A 24601-nucleotide genomic window follows, 5' to 3' on the forward strand; every position below is an offset into this window, starting at 1 on the left:
ATATCCCAAGGAAATTAAGGGATATTACTTCTATATTCCCAGTCAGCACAAGGTAGTTGTGGCAAAGACTGGGGTCTTTCTAGAAAGGGACTTTGTTTCTAGAAAGACTAGTGGGAGCGCGTTCAATCTTGAAGAAGTTCAAGATGCGAACAATAGCACTGATGCCTCGATGGAAATTGAACTGGAACCACAAAGTGTTGTGGATGATGATGTTCCACAAAGAGTTGAGGAACAACAACCAGTTCAAGTAGACATACCTCTTCACAGGTCTGATAGGGTACGTCATCAGCCTGAGAGATACTCATTTCTTTTGTCTGACCATGATGACGTTATGCTCATAGAGGATGAGCCTACAACCTATCAGGAAGCTGTGATGAGACTAGATTCCGAGAAATGGCTAGAAGCCATGAGATCCGAGATGGAATACATGTACACCAACCAAGTATGGACTTTGGTTGATCCACCTGAAGGGGTAAAACCCATTGGGTGCAAGTGGATCTTTAAGAAAAAGACTGACATGGATGGACTTATCTATAAGGGTCGCTTGGTAGCTAAAGGTTTCGAGAAGAGTCATGGTATTGACTATGATGAGACCTTTTCTCCAGTAGCGATGTTTAAGTCCATTCGGATCATGCTTGCTATTGCAGCCTACCATGACTATGAGATATGGCAGATGGATGTCAAAATCACGTTTCTGAATGGAAACCTACTCGAGGATGTGTACATGACACAACCTGAGGGTTTTGTAGATCTACAGCATACTAGCAGAGTATGCAAGCTGCATAGGTCCATTTATGGACTAAAGCAAGCTTCTCGGAGTTGGAATCTTCGATTCGATGATGCAGTCAAACAGTTTGGTTTCATCAAGAACGAAGATGAGCCTTGTGTCTACAAGAAGGTTGTAGGGGATATAGTTATTTTCCTCATATTGTATGTGAATGACATACTACTCATTGGGAAGGACATCCCTATGCTTCAGTCTGTCAAGACCTGGCTAGGGAGTTGCTTCTCAATGAAGGACTTAGGTGAGACATCCCGTATTCTAGGGATACAGATCTATAGAGATAGATCTAAGAGGTTACTTGGCCTAAGTCAGAGTACATACATTGACAAGGTACTCCTTCGGTTTGCCATGCAGAACTCCAAGAAGGGATTTCTGCCTATGTCACATGGTGTGAGTCTTTCGAAGACTCAAGGTCCCTCTTCTAGAGAGGAGAGAGACCGCATGGATCAGATCCCTTATGCCTCAGCCATAGGATCGATCATGTACGCCATGCTATGTACTCGACCTGATGTCTCGTATGCTTTGAGCATGATGAGCAGATACCAACCAGATCCAGGTGAAAGTCACTGGATAGCGGTCAAGAATATTCTTAAGTACTTAAGAAGGACTAAAGAATATTTCTTGATATATGGAGGCAATGATGAGCTAGCTGTAAAGGGTTACAGTGATGCTAGCTTCCAGACCGACCAGGATGACTATAGATCGCAGTCGGGGTTCATGTTTTGCATTAATGGTGGTGTTGTGAGCTGGATGAGTTCGAAGCAGGACACAGTAGCTGATTCTACGACAGAGGCCGAGGATATTGCTGCATCAGAGGCAGCAAAGGAGACAGTTTGAATTCACAAGTTCATCACTGAACTTGGGGTGGTTCCTAGCATTGCTGACCCTATTGAGCTCTATTGTGACAACAATGGAGCTATAGCACAGGCAAAGGAACCTCGCTCACACCAGCGGAGCAAACACATACTACGGCGCTTCCATCTCATTCGAGAGATCATCGAGAGAGGAGATGTGAAGATTTGTAGAATACCTACAGAGGCTAACATCGCAGATCCCTTGACCAAGGCTTTGGCACAGAGGAAGCATGATGGTCACACTAAGTCATTGGGGCTTAAAGCCCACACTGATTGGCACTAGTGCTAGTGGGAGATTGTTAGCTAGAGCCCTAGAGCCAATCATTTGATGATTGTATTTTGGACTTGTTGTATCATATTCTATATAAATAAAGGCATTTGGTTTTTGGTTATTATACTTACTTGTATTGGTGCCAAATAAACTAAGTATAATAACGTCCTTGAGTAGAAGGTTCTTACCTATATCAATTGATTGGTTGAATCGATAGTGAGATGATATAGGGAACACTACTCTAAATCATTTCTAGTCGAGTATTAACATTCAGGGACAATGTTAATGCAATAAGACTAGCATGTAGGTCAACTCGATGACTTGATCTCACAAGTCATGGATATAGAGATATCAAGTTGACACATGGGTATGCATTAGAGAATGTATACTGAATGACCCGCCATGAGAAAGTATCATGGATCGTTATATGAGTGTCATATACTTTCTCATGTGACTATTAGTATGACTATTGGTCCTTAGACCTGAAGTCACCATGGTTCCCTACATAAGGAGTTATGTACTTTGGTTTCGTCAAACGTCACCCGTAACTGGGTGGACTCTAAAGGTGATTACTGGGTATATAACGAATTATGCAGAGGGATGTGAGTGATGTAGATGGGATCTATCCCTCCCATATGACGGGAGTGACATCGGTATTCTTGATAGAGTTAGACCACGAAGTGCATGGCCATGCCCAAATGAGTCAACATGAGATGTTGAGCTCATTTGATCGAGTGAGTCTTCTTGGAGTTCAAGATTTAGATTGATTAGATGATGACATGGTCTATGCCTCACATTGATCAATCTAGATGTTTAGGATAGAAGGACAATGTCACATATTGTGAGGAGTCACAATTAGTAGTCACAAGGTGATGTTGGATCTCAACATTCTTGTAACTTGGGTAGCAATGATGTATTGCTAGATGTCGCTCATTGCTTTTATTTCTAAAGGAGTTTAGAAACATTGCCAATGTTACAAGAACCTATTGGGTCACACACAAAGAACAAGTGGATGGAGATTAGGTTCATATGATGAACCAATTGGATTAGGTTCATATGATGCACCAAGGATTGAATTCGGATTAATTCAAATTAGACTTATTGAGTTAGACTCAATTAGATTCAATTGTTGAATGAGTCTAATTTAAATTTGATTCATTGAGTCAATTTATATTAATAAATTGAGATTCATTAAATTAAAATTGACTTGAACCAAATGTTGGTTTTAACCCACAAAGGATGAGAATTTGTCAATTTTGACTTGACCAAATGGAAGTTGAAACATCAAGTTTGACTTGATGTATTGCCACATCATGAAGGTTGACTCATACTACATGGTGTTGGAGTGTATAGTGAAAGCCTAAGCTTTTGTAAACATTTGTCTTGAATAAAGAATCACATTTGGTCAAATTATCTATATTTGTTTGTAGTTGTTCAATTAATTTATATTGTAGATAACATTGCATGTGGTGTCATATGCAGAAGATGATGTTATCAGTACCTTATAAATTATAAACAGTAGCTCACGACCAAAATGGAAAGGAACAAACCATTAGAAGGTCGTAGTGTAATTAGGTATCAGTTTATCTTGACTGTATAATTACACTAGTACACTTAGAGTGTATTGAGTAGGACCATTTGAGGTCATTTCTTTTATACTGATTTTATAAAGAAACAAAGACCTCGGTTATTATGGAAGTGTGTGCTCTTAATCCTAATATAATAACAAGCACATATATTTGATATTTATTTCTTTAATTTATCAATGGGTGAGATTTAGTTCGATGAATCAATAAGCCCGATAAGTTGGGAAATGGTATCACTTATAGTGTGTGTTGTTGATTATAGAAGGAAACTGTGTCCTAGAGATACTAGGTTGAGAATGTCCCCAAGAGGAGCTCATAAGGATTGTCATGTTAAACCCTGCAAGTGGACTTAGTCCGACATGACGATAAGGTTGAGTGGTACTACTCTTGGACTAAGATATTAATTAAATGAGTTGTCAGTAACTCACTTAATTAGTGGACATTCGATATCTTAAACACAGGGAGACTAACACACTCATAATAAGAAGGAGCCCAAAAATGTAATTTGGGATTGGTGCGGTAGTTCAATAATAGTTCTCTAGTGGAATGAATTATTATTGATAAAATTAAGTTGTGTGTTCGGGGCGAACACGGGATGCTTAATTTTATCGGGAGGCCAAAACCAATTCCTCCTCTCGGTCCCTATCGTAGCCTTTTATTTATAGAGTTCTATACCCACCTATACCCACCTTATATACCCACCCAATAGGGGCCGGCCAAGCTAGCTTGGGAACAAGCTAGGGCCGGCCTAGGTATAAGATTGGGTGGCCGGCCCTAGCTTGAACCCAAGCTAGTAGGGTCGGCCAAATAAAATTAAAAAAGAAATTTAATTTTAATTTTTATTATGTGGAAGATATAATTTATTAAAGAGAATTAAAATTAAAATATCTCTCTTGTAAAAGATCTACAAAAGATTAAAGAAAGAGATTAGATCTCTTTCCTTATTTGTAGATTGGTGAGATATTTTATTTTCTCTTTAAAAATTATTCACATGTTGTAAAATTAAAATTATAGAAATTTCCTTTTTATCAACCATGAAGAGATTTGAAGAGAAATTTTATTTTTTAAAATTTCCGGAAACAAATTTGGAAGTTTTAATTGTTGATTAAAACTTGTCCAATTTTGTTTTCATTGATGTGGCCGGCCACTTGATATTAATTGGGGAAATTTTATTTTATTTTTCTCAATTAAATCATGTCAAGGAAATTAAGGAAATTTTATTGTAATTAAATTTCCTAATTTGCCTAGGCCAAGGAATATAAAAGAAGGGGTGAGGGTGCCTTCAAGAGACAACATCTATTATTTCTCTCCCTCTTTTGTTCCTTGGTGTGGCCGGCCATCCGCTCCCTCTCTTCCTCTTGTGGTGGCCGAACCTCTCTCTCTCCCTTGGAGCTCTTGTGGTGGCCAGATACTACTTGGAGAAGAAGAAGAAGAAGGAGAGAAAGCTAGCATCTCTTGGAGCTTGGTTAGTATTTTGGTTTTTCTCCTTGGTGAAGTTTTCCTTTGTGGCCGAACCTTGCTTGGAGGAGAAGAAGGTGGTTGGTGGTTTCTCATCTCGGTAGATCGTTGCCCACACAACGTCCGAGGTTAGAAGAGGAATACGGTAGAAGATCAAGAGGTTTTTCTACAAGGTATAACTAGTAATTTTTATTTCCGCATCATGCTAGTTATTTATGGAAATAATACCAAATACAAGAGGCTTACGTTCTAGAATTTCGAATATGTTTTTCGATATTGTGTTCGTTTGTTTTTTTTTCTTTTCCTTGTGATTTGATTGTTCTCTTTGGTTAACCTAAAGTTATTTTAGGAAATTAAATATTAGCTTTCTATAAAAGGTTTTGTCTAGTCGGTGGTGGTTGCTCCCATATCCAAGAAGGCCATGTGCCTCGCCACGTCAGTACTGGGAACCAATTATGGAAATTAATATTTAATGGAATTAATAACTTAAGGAGACTTGGGTCGAACGTGTAAAGTTCCGCAGGAGATCCAAGTCAAAACCTAAAAGAACAAATAGATTAAGTTTTGGATCAAACGTGTTAAGTTCCGCGATCCAAAATTTAATTTAAAAGAACACATGGTAGCTAGGAAAAGGTTCAGACCTTTGTACAAAATTTTTGTACAGTGGAACCTATAGGTTTTCCGAGTAGCAACCAACACATGGCATGACTAACCTTGCCACATCATCTCCACATCATCAAGGGAGATCAAGAGGTTACACTCCTCCATTTAATGTGGCCGGCCACATTAAATGAGGAGTTACTCATGTGTGGCTGGCCACATAATGAAAAATGGTTTTCATTTTTGGTGGCATTGAATTGGTGTTGAATGCATCTTCTTCCTTAGCTCTCTTCCTCCTCCTTCTCCTCTTCTTGGCCGAGAGTTTCAAGCAAGGTGAAGAGGAATGTGTTGAGTTTCAAGAGAAAGGGTGAAGTGAATGTCACAAAGGAGGGTACCTAGAGGAGTATGTTAGATTCCTTTTCTTTCTCTCCTTTCTCCCCTTTTAAATCCTACCCGAGAGCCCTAGAAAGTGCTAGCACACTTGTGGTGCTCTTCTTCTCCATCTTTGAGTGTTAGAGAACACTTCTTGTTCGTGTGGATATCACTAGAGAGTTGTCTACGTTGACAACTTCGAGATCCGGCGTACCGTTGGACGAGCGGGATTTGCGAGGGCACGCTTCAAAGGTATAAAATGTTTTTCCCTTGTAGATCTACTGTAGATCATAGTTTGAAACTCGTACTCGTATTTTTGAAAGTTTTCTTCGCACGGATCCAATGGCTAGGGGGTTTCGGGGTTTCCGCAACGCGAAAAAGCGATTTACGCGGCCCGAAAAACCCAACAGTGGTACCCCTGATAAGCATCCAGCATGCAAATCCTCTCACAGCCAGCGGTTGAATCTACTAGTTGGTCGATTCTAGGAAGAGGATAACAATCTTTAGGGCTAACGCGATTGAGATCTCGGAAGTCTATACAAACTCTCCACTTATCATTGGGTTTTGCTACCAAGACCACATTAGAGAGCCAGGACGGGAATTGTACTTCCCTAATGTGGCCTGCTTCCTGAGCTGATCCACTTCAGCTCGGATAATTTTATTTTGATCGGCCGAGAAATTTCTCTTCTTATGCTTGACGGGTTGGGCGTCAGGCAGGAGATGTAACTTGTGTTCCGCTACTTCAGGCTTGAACCCTGGTAACTCTTCAGTAGACCAGGCGAAGACATATCTATTGCGGGGCAAGCACTGGATCAATTCTTCTTTAAGCTTGGGAGGTAAGTCACCGGCTACACGAGTAAGACTTTCTGAGTGTTTAGGATATAGCTGAACTTCCTCCCAGGGAATGAGTTCTTCAGCTATAGGCAGTGCTTCTTCTTGAATGGCATGCACGGCCCCATCTAGCGTCCTCTGTGCCTTGCGAGCCTCTACTTTGACCATGTCACTATAGCATCGCCGAGAAACCCGCTGCTCTCCTCTAACTTCCCCGACCTGCTCTCCCACGGGGAACTTGATTTTCTGGTGGAATGTAGAGACAGCAGCTCGGAACTCATTTAGAGTCGGTCGACCCAAAATGACGTTGTAAGAAGAGGGTGAGTCTACTACAATGAAGGTGATCCTCCTGGTTCTTACTAATGGCTCGCTCCCCAATTATATGACCAACTTGATCTGGCCCATGGGTTTTACCTCGTTACCAGTAAAGCCATATAAAGAAGTAGCCACCGGCTGGAGCTCGCTGGCGTCGATCTGCATTTCTTCAAAAACAGACCTAAATAATACGTTGACAGAGCTCACAGTGTCAACGAAGACCCTGGCCACGCGGCTATTGCCTATGATGGCTTTGATGATGAGGCGCCATCATGAGGCAGCTCCAGTCCATCTAAGTCCCGTGGCCCAAAGTTGATGACAGGGCCAGCAGCCTACTCCTGACTGCATCCAACAACATGGATCTCCAATCGGCGCTCATATGATTTGCGGGCCCTTCTCGAATCTCTATCAGTAGGTCCTCCGGAGATCATCCCTATATCCCGGATGGCCGCATTGCCTCGATTCTCTATTTCGCGAGCTTCTCCTTGCTCCCTGGCTTGTCCTTGTGGCTGCACGCCAGACCCCCTTGATCTGTCCAGGGTCTGCTTGCCTGCCCTGCTGCATCGCGTCACACCTCCATCATTCTTTGGACCTAAGGAGCTAGCTCGGGGGGTGGCAGGCCCATCTCAGCAGTGTGACGAGAATCCCGGGTGAATTGAAAACAATCGCTGGTGTCATGCATGTGTGACCGATGATAAGTGCAATAACGCGACCCCCAAGGCCCAGGTCGGGGGGCGTGAACTGCAGCGACGCGTGGGATCGGCCGAACATCCTGACAGGGGTGGAAGGTAGGTCAGGCGTCCCGAGCGCTTGGGAGAGGTTGAGCAGGCAGTTGGGGTATCCTTCTCTCCGGCTTATTGGCAGAAGATGGTGCTTCCTCCACATTGATGTAGCTGGCGGCTTTCTCCAGCATCTCATCAAAATTCCGTACGGGATTCCTGATGAGGTCCCTAAAGAATTCCCCTTGTGTTAGACCATGAGAGAAGGCACTCATGAGTATTTCTGATGTGGCCGCGGGCACATCTTGGGCCACTTGGTTGAAGTGTTTGATATAGCTTCTTAACTGCTCAGAGGGCCCTTGCTTGAGAGCAAATAGACAGTGGTCAGTTTTTTGATATTTCCTGTTACTACGAAGTGGCGCAGGAATGCAGTCTTGAAGTCCAAGAAGTAGGTGATGGACCCATGTGGCAGTCCATCGAACCACTTTTGGCAGAGCCCGATAGAGTATTCAAGAATACTCGGCATTTAACGACGTCGCTATACTGGTGTAGCAGAGCCGCGTTTCTAAACTTGCAGAGGTGATCTTCAGGGTCTTTGCTGCCATCGTATTCTCCAATTGTTGGGGGTTTGTATCCTTTTGGCAGCTTTTCCTCCAATATCTTAGAGGAGAAGGGCAATTTTTTTTTTGGCTCCCCCCGACGTTCTTCACGGAGAATGGTAGCCTTTCCCCTTTTCGAATCCTTAGGCAGAGAGCTTTCTGCCATAGAAGCCTGTGGTTGCTCCTTATGGCTATAACATCCCGATTCTGGAAGATACCTTGGTTGGGCTCCCTGTAGAAGGCCGGGGGAAATTCCATGGGCTGCTTCCTCTTAGAACCCCGATCCGAAGCATGGGTCGGCTCTTTGGAAGCTTCTGGTAACTTTCGCGGTCAGGAGGCGGTAGTTTGTTGCTTTTCAGAGGCTGCCCGCCTTTTGACTTCTTTGAATAGTTCCTATTCTCCATCCGTCATGGTTACGTTGATTCTACCTGAGTCCTCCATCTTCATGTTCCGGAACAGGTAGGGAAGATTCCCACAGACGACACCAAATTTGATCCCGTCCGGAAGCAAAGTCAGAAAAAGGTTGGCTGCGCTGTCGCCGGTGTTGACGGAAAGTCATTGAGACGCCTGGTTGACTTGGTACCTCCTGGAAAGGGTCCCACGGGTGGATGATAGGGGGTGATGACTGGGACGATGAGGCGGGAGCTCTGCACACACTCAGACGTTAGAGACCACGAACCAGGGAAAAAGTCCCCGGGTCAGGCCCTCCGACGCTCAAGTCAGGTACTTTTTCCCCAGAAGCGCAGTGAAAGGATGAAAAGTAAAAGATGAGTGTGAAAAGATGAGTGAGTGTACCTACGTAGAGACAAAGTCTCCCTTTTTATATGGCAGTGGGTACTTCTGGAGTCTGATGAGTGTCAGGGAATGTCGGGTGTCAGGATTTGTCTGGCGGTGAATGACACATGGCATCTTCCTATAGGTTTAAGGAGGAATCAGTTGGCAATGAGCCCTAGACAGTTAGCATATTCCCTGACATGCAGTGATTATTCTCTGACGGGTTGTTACGATTCCCTGGCTTAATTATCGTATAGTGTAGGCTCGCCCCAGTCTGTTAACCTTTGACTGGGTCCTCATACCTGCATATCTTGACCTGTATGCACAGACCTACATTTCCTGGCGCATTCCTTGGCTTGTTTATTGTCCCGTAAATCCAGATCTATACGTCCCTCCCTACATTTGTCATTCGGTCTATCTTGGTAGATCCAGACCTGCGCCTACCGCCCTGCCAATCGAGGCCTTCGCTTATCGTTCCTTAAGTCTCATCTGGTATGCATAGACCTGTTCCATATCTTATCCTAACCTGTAAGCCTTCGTCCACATATCCTGACCTGTACATCTTTGGTCAGTGTGTCCTATTCTGCGTATCTTGTCCTATAGATCTTGACCTGTAAGCCTTAGTCCACATATCTCGACCTGTATGTCTTTGGTCTGTGTATCCTGCTCTGCGAGTCTTGGTTCATATATCCTAACCTGTAAGCCTTAGTCCGCATATCCTGTTCCGCAAGCCTATAAGTCCTGACCTATAATCCTTGGTTTGCATATCCCGACCTGTACGTTTTGGTCTGTGTATCCTGTTCCGCAAGTCTTATCCCGTAAGTCCTGAGCTGTAAGCTTTGTCTTGGTTTGTATATCCCGACCTGTATGCCTTGGTCTGTGTATCCTATTCCACAAGTCTTAGCCTTGGTCCACATATCTCGACCTGTATGTCTTTGGTCCGCGTATCCTGCTCTACGAGTCTTATCCAGTAAGTCTTGAGCTGTAAGCTTTCGTCCACATATCCTGACATGTACATCTTTGGTTTGTGTATCCTGTTCTGCGTATCTTGTCATGTAGATCCCGACCTGTAAGTCTTAGTCCGCATATCCTATTCTGCATGCCTATAAGTCCTGACCTATAATCCTTGGTTTGCATATCCTGACTTGTACGCCTTGGTCCGTGTATCCTGTTCCGCAAGTCTTATCCCGTAAGTCCTGAGCTGTAAGCCTTGTATTGGCTCGTAAATCCCGACTTGTACGCCTTGGTCCGTGTATCCCTTTCCTCAAGTCTTATCCCGTAAGTCCTGAGCTGTAAGCCTTGGTCCACATATCTCGACCTGTATGCCTTTAGTCCGCGTATCCTGCTCTACGAGTCTTATCCCATAAGTCCTGAGCTGTAAGCCTTCACCCACATATCCTGACCTGTATGTCTTTAGTCCGTGTATCCTATTTTGTGTATCTTGTCCTGTAGATCCCGACCTGTAAGCCTTAGTCCACATATCTCGACATGTATGTCCTACTTTCCAAGTTCCTACTCGACATGTAGGCTTAACTCCGGAATACCACTTATGCTCGACAAGAACCATCCTCTAACCTGGACATTTAACCCCCACGTAGGTCAGACTTTTGACCTCCACGTAGGCCGGACTTTTGACCACCACGTAGGCTTGACTTCTGACCGCCATGTGAGCTTGACTTTTGACTACCTCGTAGGCTTAACTTCTGACCGCCTCGTGGGCTTGACTTCCGACCACGTCTGATATTCGACCCCACTATCATACACCGTATCAGTGGTAAAACCTAACCAATAAAGTTTAAGTATACCCAAAAGAAAAAAAAAAAGTAATCCTTCATCTTCTCCTAATCCTTTCTTGGTTTTGCCTTGTCAGTGTCGTAATCGTTGCAAGTGTTTCCACCAAGCTGAAGCTAGACCTCTAAGCTTGAAGACAACCAGCTTCACTTTCATCTGATCTGGAACTTGCTTATAGTTGAAGATCCACTCCACTTTATTGATTCAATCAACAAAATTCTCTATTTGTGATAGCCCAAAAAAATTCGGATAGATCAACTAGAAGTCTAAGTTTCCTTGTCGATCCTCTCAACCACATGTCTCACGATCTTCACAAATTCACACCATTTCCACTAGGAACTGGGTTAAATTTACATCTTGCCTTTTAAAATCTTTAATCGTCACACACCGGGTTCAATCTGCAACTTGCCTCTTTAAATCCACAATCCTCAACCATCTTTTACAATGTTCGGCTTCTTCTATTAGAACCTGTCTGCTATGACCATGACTACGATGACCTTCAATTAGATCTGATCGTCTTGTACCAATTGACATCGGGTAGGATAGCGATTATCCTGCGGGCTGATGTGAAGGGCGGTTTGAGGAGAAGGTAAGAAGAGAAAACACTACTACAAATTGAGGTTAAGACATACCCCTAAAGTGTTGTTTTTGGCCATATAAATGTTGCATTATACCTAAGGTAACACTTTTCATTCTATCTTATCAAGTCCTATCATGTTAGATATAATGCAACACTTTTATCATTTTATGCAACACTTTTTTGAATTATCGCGATATATAGCAAAGGCAACACTTCTCTATATACGACACTTTTTTCTTCCAACAACAACACTTATTCTTTTGTTACTCTTAAATAATTGCAACACTTTTGACTATTAATAAGGACACTTTTTATAATTTTTTAACCCAATATGCAACACTTTCCATTCATATGCAACCATTATATTTGTGTTTTATTTTTTAAAATGCAACACATTTACCCATTAATAATAACACTTATTTTTTTCATCAATATATTATTGATAATGCAATTTTATTATCCAATGAAACACATTTGTATAAAATAGATTATTCAAAATATGATCATTGTATTGCAAAAGTTGTACCACATTATATTCTGCTTAAGAATTTTACAAAGACTCAACAACTGACCTCTATAAATATATAGCCAACTAAAGTACTATACAAAAGCCACCAATTAATACCATCATGAATCCCCCAAAAAAGGCATCCATATATTTACAAAAAGCCAACAATACAAACTCTTTGCTTGCCTTAAAAAAAAATCACATAGGTATCCAAAATGTAACACTCATTCCCATTCGCAACTATAATGGTTGCTTAGCTATCCAAAATGCTTGCCGCCTACAAGAAAAGCATCACAATGTGGACAATAAAATTAAGAATAGAGATTTGATCATGTAGCAAAAGTAATAATCTTTGTTCTCAACTGACAATATATCTAAACACACCTTATCCAACCACCAACCTTCAACTGGAAAATAACCTTTGTGCTCAACTACAAAGAAGTACCAAACCTCATAGCACAACTAGGAACCAACCATATAAAGGATGATAAACTAAGTACTATTAATGAGAAAAATGCATGTGAAAGCACATTGGTCTTAGAAATTCTGGAAAATAAAGGAAATAGTAGTGAAATGGGTGTTAGCGAAAAAAACATAGGTATAGCTCAAAACATAAAAAACTAATGCATTATATCCAAAAATAAAAAACATAAAAAAAACCTGTATTATATCCAAACACATGCATGATTGAATCGTTGTAAATAGGTATAGCTAATTCATATGCATTTTTTTTCAAATAAACAATCACAGTTCACTAAAACACTAAATAATCATATCCAATCATTAAGAGTTCAACCAGTGAAAAAAATAAAAATAAGTCCTATACATAACAGGTGGATAAAAGAAAGGGATAGTTCAAAATTTTAGAGTTACTCATATTATTGAAGGATAAAATTTAGTTCATAGATGGATTGAAAAGTAGCAGGTGATGACAATTCCAAGAGAACATTTGTTAAAGCTACCTTTAAGAAACTAAATCATAGCAATCTTTCATGATGAAAACATACCAAATTGATCAACATGATCAATTAGATAATAAGTCTATCCTTAACCCACTGATCAATCCAGATTTACCCAAATCAATATACTACAACCAAATTCCAACTTTTAATCAGAGATAACATAGGTTAACAAAAATTAGGTTAAGGGATTTGTTACCCAAATTAGACAGCCGACTTCCATCCTCTATGGTGGTGACTCACTGTGGCTGACGGGGCAACTACATCATGAGCGATCTGGCTACAATAGCTTTGATGATGTGAAGGTGACGCCCGTAGACTTCCGAGGAGGCCGGTTGTGGGGAGGCGATGGTGATGTCAAGTGGTGCGTCATGAGATGGTGGTGGCTTTCCTTCCTGTTGTGTCTCGGCTCTCCGATGACAACCCACAATAGTCGTCCGTAGCCCCTTTCCGTGATGGTAAAAAGGGTGGAGGTAGGTGAAGGGGTGACGACGACTTTGTCGGGAGATCGGGCATTGGCGACTTCAAAGGCGCGATGAGTGTCACGCAAGGAGAGAGGGCATCACACAAGGGAGGCCAACGGCTCTTGCTCGTGGCTGAAGAGGGGTCGGCAATGACGCTCACACCACGGTCGGCGGTATTGGCTCGAGGAGGAAGGGATGGTGATAGTGCGGCGAAAGGAAGCTAGGACACAACCTACGACTACTTGGGTTGGGCGACGACCGGAGATGGTGATCAATGGCGCTGCAAGGGCAGTGACGTCGGTGATAGGGCCGGTGCGGTGAGTTCGCGAGAGAGAGAGAGGGACGGATGGCGGCGTCAAGTGAGAAAGGGAAATCGGGGGAGGAATTAGGGTATGGAACTTAGTTCCCATTATATACATACATAGAATTAAATAATTTAATGAAGTCAATTAATTCCAATTTTATTTTTATTCAAATAAGATTTCTTTCAAGACACGTTTTAGTAACTTTATTTAAATCTCTAAAATGTTTTAAAAAATTTTATAAATTTATTTCTTTAATAATATTTATTATTTAATTATCGTATCTTGTTATAATTCATTAATATTTTCATGGATTCTTGGAACATCATCATCTAAATCTCTTGCAGTTTTCAATGATAATGGATCCTCTCCATGAAAAATCGACAAATCATAATTTTTCACAAACCCCTCACTTTTCACACGATTATACACCTGATGAAGATGTTCAATTCGCTAGAGACGTTCGCGAAGAGGGCTTCGCCAGAGATGTTCAACTGAGACAGAGTTTAGGTTGGCGTGCAGCAGAAAAATTTTATCAAGGGAGCATGAGGAGGAGGTTGCGAGTTTAGGGTTAGAGCAGAGAAGTTCGGTGAAGGGAGGGGAGGAACACACGATTCTAGGGTTCGCGTGAGGGAGGTCACAAGTTTAGGGAGGGAGTTCACGAGTTTTATTCACACACGGGAACTCTGTTTGGTGAAAAATAGTTGCTGGCAGTTTGCGAAAAATAAACATGCCATTCATTACGGTTGCTATAGATATTACTATTACCGCAACACATTTAAAAAGTGTTACGTATTCTTGCACTATTGCAACACTTTTTCAAAAGTGTTGCCTTTTCTAATATCAACTGCAACACTTCTAAAAAATGTGTTGCATTTTAGTTATAATGCAACACTTATTTGAAAGTGTTGCATGTTTTTTCCAAAACTTGATATATGACAACAATTTACTAAAGTGTTACTCCCAAAGTGATATCTTAGGCTCATTTTGTAATAGTGAAATCACTGTTCGCAAAGTTTTTCCTAAAAAAAGGGAATTTTATATAATAAATGAGGATTAATTCTCAAATAGCTAATTATATATTTATATATATTCCAATCTTAAGACACAATAAGAGGAAAGAAATCCTAACAGATAGACTCTAATTCCTATCTTGTAAAAATGGGAAAAAAATAATTCTACAAGAAAGGAAAGAAGTTCTAAAAAAAAGCTACAATTATTAACAAACTCACAATCCTAAAAATTCTAAACGAAATTAAAATACAAAAATATAAAAATTACCAAAAAATACCCAAGACACAAAAATACCTTAAATACCAAAAAGATAAAAATTACCAAAAATAATAATAGAAATTTATGGTCCTCCTACATCAACAAGTTGGTGAAGATTTGTAGATAACTGCTCGTTGGTGTTTTCCTAATAAGATTGTTGTAAGACAAGTTTAGGATGACTAGAAAATTTAAAGCAGAGATACTTGAAGGGATTCTACCTGGTAAGTTATTCTTTGAAAGATCAAGTGATTCTAGTTGACCCATAATACCAATCTTATATCTGGTATGTTTCCTGAGAAATGATTAATAGACAAGCTGAGGAAGCGAAGGCTTTGAAGGATTGTGAGCTCTTTAGGAATGTTGTCGGTAAGATTATTATTAGAGAGGTCAATACTAATGACAATTGAAAGCAAAGTGGTGAATTGAAGTTCTAAATCCTTAGCCGTTAACATGACACTTTCCATGTTGATCCTATCTGAAACTTGCAGAGATGGCGTGTTGGGTGCAGTGGATGGATTATTGACCGGCAAAAGACCTTTCTCTCTGAGAAGAAGCTTTCCTTCTATCTCACGCACAAGGAGATGAGCCAACAAAATGTTAACACCTAAAGACTAGGGGGGAGTCCTAGCTGAAGGCTCTCAGATGCTTAAGTCAGTCTGAATATGAATGGGTGACTGAAGAACCGTACGAATGCGTGCGTGAGAGTAAAGTTATAGATGTAAAGAGAGCGTACCTTCATCATGAAGAGGACTCCCATTTATATACCATGTCACATAACCTCCACAATCATGAGGTGACTAAGTGTGTCAGAGTTTATTAGGCAATACATCATAATTGTCTGAGGAATCTTTCTTTTACCCACATGTATACCTATTTTGTCGTTTATAGCTTCTGTTATTGCTTGACGATGTTCTTCTCTCCTCCTCCTTAAGCAACTGGTAAGTCTTTAACTCTTGTCCCTACTACGTTCATTCTTTATGGTTGAAGAATCCTTTGCTCCCTGGTATACCCTAACTTCTTTGAATTTCGATACCGCTAACAAAGCTTACATTTGTTCTCGATACGAAATCCCTAAGAATTATTGAATCATCATCCCTTCTCTTGACACTCATCCTCATCATCCTCCTGCTACTCACATAACCTTTTTTGTGGACCAATTAGCAACTAGTCAATTTCTAGTCTTCGTGAGTTGGTGGTTAATGTATTTCAGTGGATGGATGAGCAGATGAAGGACATTCTTTGTGTCTTACATTTGACTCACCCTCCTCCATCTCCATTAGCTAGTGAGCCTTAGATATTGTTGCTACTTTGGTTTATATTACTTATTGGATATGCTTGTACTTTTTATTTGTTTGACTTATTTACAAGTTCCTTTTCATTATATATGTCTATAACTTTAGATACCTATTGATTGCTTCCTCTTGTTTACTTGTATTGCTTGTTTCGAGGGAGAGGATAATAGGTTAAGATAATTAAAGACAAATCATAAGGAAAATCATAAGATAAATAAATAAAAATCATAAGGAAAATCATAAGATAACTAAAGAAAATTTATAGTGATGTTATTATTTTACTTCATTATCATTTCTCTATTTTTTCTAACTTTAACCCAGGTTGTTATTATATAGAAAAGGGGGGATTGTTGGTGTATTTAGCACTAATAATCAAACTCAGATTTTGATATTTGACGAAAGGTTAAAGTTGGATTATGTGTGATCTAATATATTTACCAAGTGTGCAAGCTAAAGGAATTGATGGGTCTAAAGTGTTGGATCGTGACGCGCTTGAGATGGGAAGTGAATCACATGGTTTTTAAAACTTGTTTTCTTTTAAAAATTAAAAGTAGAGTACACAATGAAAAACAAAAATGAGAAAGAAAAAACCAAGACATAAGAAAACACAGGCGGTTTTTACTTGATTCAGAGCCTTCGGCGACTCCTACTCCAAGGCCCAGGTCCCGTAGACCTATCGATGGGAAATCCACTAAAAACCTCTTCTGGTACCCCCCAGAAGTGAGAATCGAATACAAAAAGGTTAGGTCAAGTGCAACACACTGCACTTACCCTTTTATAGTAATTAAGTACAAAGACAAGGTTACCAACACTCTTATGGATCGAAATGAGAGCTCTTCTTGTGTTGATGTCTGTCTGCCAAGCACGACCGAAACTCCTCTGATCAGTCTTCAGGCTCAGTAGCTTTGTAGTAGAGTCGTAGCAGCAATTGGGAGCAATCAGAAGCTTGAATGAACGCAGAGTAGCTTGTATGTAGTGTTGTATAAGTGCCTACTCGAGACTGCCTTATAAAAGGCTTGGAGGGTGCCTCCCATAGCCATGGAAGGCGCCTCCAATGAGGCAAAAGCTATCCAAATTTCCTTAGCACTTATCCACAGCGAAGTCAAATTTTATCCGCGGAGGGCGCCTTCCATAGCCACGGAAGGCACCTTCCATGAACAGTACCGAGGCACCTTCCGTAACCTTGGAGGGCGCCCTTGGGTAATGTTCACCCAAAGGCAGCTTGCTTACTTGCTTACTTTCTTTTCCTGCAACAAATATGTTTATTCAAATACCCTGCAAGACAAGTGTTAACATAAATAAAATAAATAGAGTAATTAGTTCTTGTCCTCTTAGGATCAAATGGACCTAAACTAGACCGACGCCTACTGTCCCTCAACTGGGGTGCGTCGTCATAGTCACTCTCCTCTAGTGACTTACCTTCACTTACCATTTTTCACACATTCGGTCAACCCGTTGACCTGTCTGGACTTCCTGCCAGCTATCCGGTTAACCCGTTGACCTAGATGGACTTCGTGCCAACTATCCGGTTGGCTCGTCAACCTAGCTAGACTTCGTGCTAGATATCTGTTCATCCTGTCGACTTATCTGGACTTCGTGTCAGCTATCCGATTGACCGGTCGACCTAGCTGGGCTTCGCACCAGCTATCCGATCGGCCTGTCGACCTAGTTGGATTTCTCTTACACACTCAGTCAAAATGTTAAATTACAACAAAACTAACTTAACCTATTTTGTCATTCATCAAAACTTGAGTTAGACCGTTAATGCTAACTACACCAACAATCTTCCCCTTTTTGATGCAATGACAACTTAGGTTAAGTTAGTGAAAAATATGCACAAATAACGGGACCAATGAAATAATTTTAATTTAGCTAGTTTGGTGTTTTGTCTAGTATTTTGGTTAACTTAATCTACCTAATCCTCTCCCTTTGGGATTCATCAAAAAAAAATAAACATAGATAAGTTTGGAAGAATTGGCTAAGTAAAGTAACTTAAAATTTGTTTTCAGGATTTACTTAAGGGAGGTTAACTTTAAAAATTAAAGATTTCTTTAAAAAATATTTTTGAAAAATTATTTTCATAAATGGATGTTTAACAACTTGATAGTAGGATTTTCAAAAATAACTAAGAGAAAGACACAAAGTTTGATAAATCTAGATTTTTGAAAAAAAAATCAGAAAACAACATTTTCAAATTATAAACAAGGAATATTTTGAAGTATAACTTTTCAAAGCATTTTGGAAAACTTTTCGAAAATGATTTTTTGAAAAAGATATAAGGAAAGTTTTCAAAAATTGAATGGTAAAACTTTAAGTAAGATTTTGAAATCTTAAAAAAAACTGATTTTTTAAAGCTATCTTTAAAACTTATTGTTTTAATTTTAAATGAACTTTTGAAATTTTAAAAAGGCTAAAAATATTTAAATACAATTTTGCAAAATATGTTCAATAGTAATTCTCCCCTTGAACCGGACATTACTTTAAAATAAAATAACTAGAAAGCATCTTTAACTGTCTAACCATTAGTTACTTACTAACTATTAGAAGATAGCAGCTTTCACTTGGTTAGTCATGTTAAGTTTAGTTTATTCAGTCAATGTTTGACTAAGCCGAACAACTTAACTTGATTACTGTAAATTTGATTTTTAACGCCCAAACATGTATTGATGCACTAATATAAGCATCTATAAGTTCAGGCAATCTGCCTATGCATCTCACCCCTTTCTAAGTTTATCAATACACAAACAAGGTAGTCCTAATGTGTTGGCGAGATGCTCAAGTTCTAGACCTATAGGAGCATGCTTTCTAAGGGTTTGATCTATACTAAGGCTAAAAATTGATTTTGAAAAATCTAAAAATAGAGAATTTTGAGAAATAAAAAGTTTTATCCTAGAATTTGAAAGAAAAATTTTGAAAACACTTTTGAAAGTAAAGTTCCTAGTCTATTAAGCACATTCCTAATTTTTGACGTAAGTTACTAAACTCACATTCAGGGAGGGGTTTAGTGAATATGTCAGCTAAGTTAGACGTAGACTCAATGTATTTGAGTTCAATATCACCTTTAGTGACATGATCCCTGATAAAGTGGCATCTAATTTCAATGTGTTTAGTTCTTAAATGATGCACAAGATTTTTTGTTAAATTAATTGAACTAACATTATCAATTAGTACTTTTGTATTTGTAAAGTTTAAATTAAAATCTTTTAAGATGTGCATCATCGATAATAATTGCGCAACACATTCTCCTATAACTACAAGTGATGGGCCCAGTAACTGACATCCACCACTTGTACTTTTACGATCTAATTTATAGCCAGTGTAATCTGAGTCAGAATAGCCTATTAGTTCAAAATTGGTTGTTCTATGATACTAAATTTCTACATTTGATGTTCCTTTGAGATACCTAAAAATTCTTTTGACTTGAGTTAAATGTGATTCTTTAGTACAGGTTTGGTATCTAACACATATACTTACTGCAAATAAAATATCAGGTCGACTTGTAGTTAAGTATAGTAGGCTACGTATGACACTCCTATAGTATTTTAAGTCAACCGATTTTCCATTTGGATCATCATCTAAGGTTGGATTAGTTGTCATAGGTGTCTTTATTTCCTTAGTGTTTTTCATTCCAAATTTTTTAAGTAATTCATTAATATATTTTTGTTGATAAATGTAGTTTCCCTCATTTGTTTTTTAAATTTCTAGTCCTAAAAAGTAAATTAGTTTACCTATTAGGCTCATTCCAAATTCCTGTTCCATTACAGTTATAAATTCTTGTAAAAATTTTGAATTAGTTGATCCAAAGACTATATCGTCTACATAAACTTGGGCTATAAAAATACCTTGTTTGATTGATTTGACAAATAGGGTTGGGTCAATTTGTCCTGGGTTGAATCCTTTAGAAATTAAGTGGGAGCTTAATCTTTCATACCATACCCTAGGTGCTTGTTTAAGTTCATATAGGATTTTCTTAAGTTTAAATACATGATCGGGATGATCTAAACTCTCAAACCCAGGTAGCTGACCTACATAAACTTCTTCTTTGATTAGCCCATTTAAGAATACTGATTTAACAACCATTTGATAAAGTTTAAATCCTTTATGGGCTTCATATCTAAGTAACATTCTAATGGACTCAAGTCTAGCTACTGGGGTATATGTTTCATCATAGTCAAGTCCCTCTACTTGACTAAACCCCTTAGCAACTAGTCTAGCCTTGTTTCTAATAATTTCCCCAGTTTCACTTAATTTATTTCTGAATACCCATTTTGCTTCTATTATCTTTTTATTTTTGGGTGGTGGTACTAAGCCCTAGACTACATTTCTCTCAAATTGGGCTAGCTCTTCTTGCAGGGCTATAATCCAGTCTGGATCAAGTAAGGATTCAGCTATTCTTTTGGGTTCAATCTTTGAAAGTAGGGATATTTGACTTAGGTTCCTGAAGGATGACCTAGTCTGAACCCTTAGGTCTGGGTCACTGATTATTTGGTCAACTAGATGATCTGGGTTGACTCTTAGGGTTCTGGGAGGTTCATTCACTTGAAGCTGATCTTCTTCTTCATGAATTAGGTTTTCATTAGCTCCACCTTGACTTGTCATGCCCCAGGTAGTCCCTACTAGAAGAAATTTTAGCAACATCTCCCCTGTACGGGTGACAATTTGAAACTTCTTACAACAATCCAAATACCTCGGCCAACACGACCAGAACATATGTATAAATAATAAGTAAACACCAACGCAGTTTAATAGTAAAACTAAACTAATGCAACGATGAGAAAAATCCTTTCAAATATCCTACTCAACTACACTCATAAAGCACAAAACTTATATCCTACTCAACTACACCCATAAAACTCAAATCATGACGCAATAAAATCAACTCACCTCTTCTATCGTCCAAGCAGGCATGTAGTAAAACATATCCAATAAAACTCATCGACAATAAAGATAATACAATATCCATAAAGCAAAACCAGCATAAGTCCAATACATAGACAACTATATAGTAAGAAAGGAACAATGTAAAGGTCCATATGAAAATCCTCGAAATCTGGATGGGTACTAGCGACTGGAAATCCTCCGTACAGCCTTAACCTGAAAATAGTATATCAACGGGGTGAGTCAACTCCTCAGCAAGTAACTATTGACATGCATAATAAGAAATATAACAAATAGTATTAATCATGCGTATAGTCTCCTGATATAAGAAGGATAAATGCAACTGAAATAAATAGGAGAACAACTGTACTAACCAGGACCTAGTGTATGGATAATAAATCGAGAGGTATCGAAATCCTGTATGCATGTCAAACATATGCATCCACCCAATACGCAACAAATAAATGCAGCAAATACAAGAAATAAATGCATCAATGCGTATGATGCCAGTGACATGTCCTAGTTACCCCTACTGCCAGTCAGCCATCTCACCACGATGGTGAGACCGAGTGGGTAGGGGTGTGACAACCGTGCACTCTGCCATCACTGCTCCTGATGAGTGACCGAGTGGACGGGATGCTGTCAGAGTACACCTATCCTCCTACCTTAAATCATAAGTGGGGGAGCTCAATGCTCTCATCTCCCTGAGCCAGTCCAGAGGAGGTATCCCTGACGTGCTACCACGCTGCATCACGCTACCCATGAGTGGACCAACGGAGCACTGACAAAGCACCTGCTGCAACACACCCTACCTGAATAAAAACCACTAACCCATGAGTGGTTGTGTGTGCAGATCCATGTAACTAGCGATGAGCTCAACAATAATGGAGCTCCTAATCGCTCAGCATGTAATCATGCATATGATGCATTACACTAAGCATGAAGATCCTGATCCTATCCATCTCTACATAACGGGTACCAAGAGATATATGGATCAAATCAATGATCTAGGTACACAGATCAGATATGGTATAAAAACCTAGGTCCTGAACATAATAAAGCATGATTATGTCACTACCTCTATAAGCATATAAAATCAGGTGGGTACTAATATGGAATGCATAACAAGTAAGCAAAACAAACATGTAACAGGTATCCGGTAGTGACAAATCGACGCAGATAAGAAACATAATTATTGCTACTTGTTAAAAACTACTATGCATATCAAATGACATATCTAAAAAAAGATAAGTCAAAGTACCTACCTCCAATAAAAGGATCCAATAAAACGATCGTATCCGAAATAGATCCCTTATCGAGACACCGTCTCGAATCAAAGTCTTGTAATATCAAACATATAATTCTTAGCTAATTCTGATATGCATCCAGTAGCTAAATCAAATTCCTATTAAATCAAGAACCTTAATCCATTCATTTATTCTCGGTTAAATAATAATTCGGATCTAACTGTAGCTTAGATTATACCCGACATTTAAACCCTAATTAAATATCTCAATGGTCAACTACCAAAAACCTAAAATCAACTTAATTAAGCATCTTACCTCAAACTCATAGCCAAGGATGCTGCTGCCGGAGAAGGGTAGCTGCTGGAAATTGTGGTCGGAGTTGTGAGTCACCCTCGAATGGTGATGCTCGAATCCACAACCAATAATAACCTAAGTCCAGAACTCCCCAATTAACACAATTAGAGATCTGATATACTAACCTCCCAAATTAGGGCAGAACTAAAATGATCAAATCCCACCTACCCATATATGCTTTACCTGCAATGATGCCAAGTTCTTCCTCTCTGTTGGAGATTTAACTGAGAGTGAGACTAGGGCTGGGAGGTGGCTCGATCCTCTCTGGTGATTAGTAATCGGCGTGGCTCGATACGTGGTAGTGTGGAAAAAGAAGACCCGACGGTGGAAATCTAGGGCGCGGCTATACCTCAGAAGCTGGCGATGATCCAGGCAAAGGAAGGGTGGCGGCTACTCTAGGGCAGAGAGAAAGAGAAACGGAGGTTGGCGAGGCTTGAGCGATAATGGTGGAGATCGCACTACAAGAAAAATCCTCATAGACATCGATGGAACAACAACGGTTTTAAGTAAAAACCGATGTCTTTGAGTATTTTACACCAGTTTTTCCAAAAACCGATGTCTATGAGCACAGATTTTCGCTCATAGACATCGGGTTTTTAGGCGATGTCTATGAGCGCCTTTTTTTTGTTAATAGATATCGATTTTAACAGCAGTTTTTAAAATCCGGTGTCTATGAACCAAAACTCTGGCAGACTTTTTTAGTGCGCTTTCTTTTGGGCTTCTCCTCGCCCGCCATAAATCGAAACCCTAATCCTCAGGCGTCGATCCCACTCCTCAGGTGCTTTCTTTTACCTCCCGCTCCTCAAGCGCCGATCCCAGCTCCCCCCGCCAACTGTACTCCTCCCCAGCCGCCGGTGCCGTCCCGCAAATCGAGTCCCTCTCGCTCTTTCGCGATGTGCCCGTACTCGAGCGCCAGGCGCTCTTTCTCCGCAAACTCCGAATCTTCTCTGTGCTCTTCAACTTCTTTGACACGCTCAAGTCAGCCCGCGAGAAGGAGGTGAAGCGGCAGACGCTATTGGAGCTCATCGACTTCGTGCAATTCGGCTCCGGCCGGCTCAACGAGCAGGTACAGGAAGAGCTCGTCCATACTGTGGACGTCAATATCTTCTGCAGTCTCCCTCCAGTTTCCCATGAAAACACTGGCGTCGAGCCCACCGACCCGGAGGAGGAGGACCCCTACAGGTGGGTGCGCCGAGACGAGTGCTTAATTTTTTTTTTCATTTTGTTTGCCGGGCGTACGATTTGAAGGCGAAAGAGAGCGTCCTCCCTCACACGCCGTCGTTGCCTTCTCTTCCCGTAGTGCACTGTTGTTGCTGCTACTGCTATTTTTGAGCTTTTTGCCTGACTACCTGCATTGTTTTCACTCCCTGCATCGTCGGATTTTGAACTTCTTGAACTTTGCTTCGGATTCAACCTCAGATTCTGGGTTGCTTTGCTTTAAGATCACAGTTTTAGATCCCATACCTTGTGAAGAAGGGTCAAAAGTCCCTTTCTTTTTTTCTTTGTCCTTCTCTCTTTCCTTCTGATTTGGGTATCCGACTGTGTCTTCGATCTATTGTATGTGCGAAGCTCGTGAGTAATGTAGCACATTAGGAATATTACATCACATCTGCTTGTTCTAGCCCATGCATAGCTTTGTCTTCTTTCTTCTTTCTTCTTTCTTCTTTCTTCTTTCTTCTTTCTTCTTTCTCCTTGCAAGTTATTATTTCTTGACCATCTTTCTTCCCTAGACCTCTTCAATAGACCTCTTTCTTCCCACGAGGTTCAGATTGCCGCAGGTCCTTGGGAGTG

At 40.1% G+C, this 24601-nt stretch overlaps 1 protein-coding gene across 1 annotated transcript in view; it reads left to right on the forward strand.

The window, feature by feature from the left end:
- Positions 1-8645: 8645 nt before the first annotated feature.
- The window catches only part of LOC121999481 (serine/threonine protein phosphatase 2A 57 kDa regulatory subunit B' beta isoform-like), a 35002-nt gene continuing 19046 nt past the window's right edge, over positions 8646-24601 (forward strand). The window contains exons 1-3 of the mRNA XM_042554159.1: positions 8646-8729; positions 8849-8968; positions 23589-23992. Of these exons, the coding sequence (XP_042410093.1) occupies positions 8646-8729; positions 8849-8968; positions 23589-23992 (608 nt within the window). The remainder of the gene's footprint in view (positions 8730-8848; positions 8969-23588; positions 23993-24601) is intronic.

The sequence above is a fragment of the Zingiber officinale genome, chromosome 7A (assembly GCF_018446385.1).
Source record: "Zingiber officinale cultivar Zhangliang chromosome 7A, Zo_v1.1, whole genome shotgun sequence".
Taxonomy (NCBI): domain Eukaryota; kingdom Viridiplantae; phylum Streptophyta; class Magnoliopsida; order Zingiberales; family Zingiberaceae; genus Zingiber; species Zingiber officinale.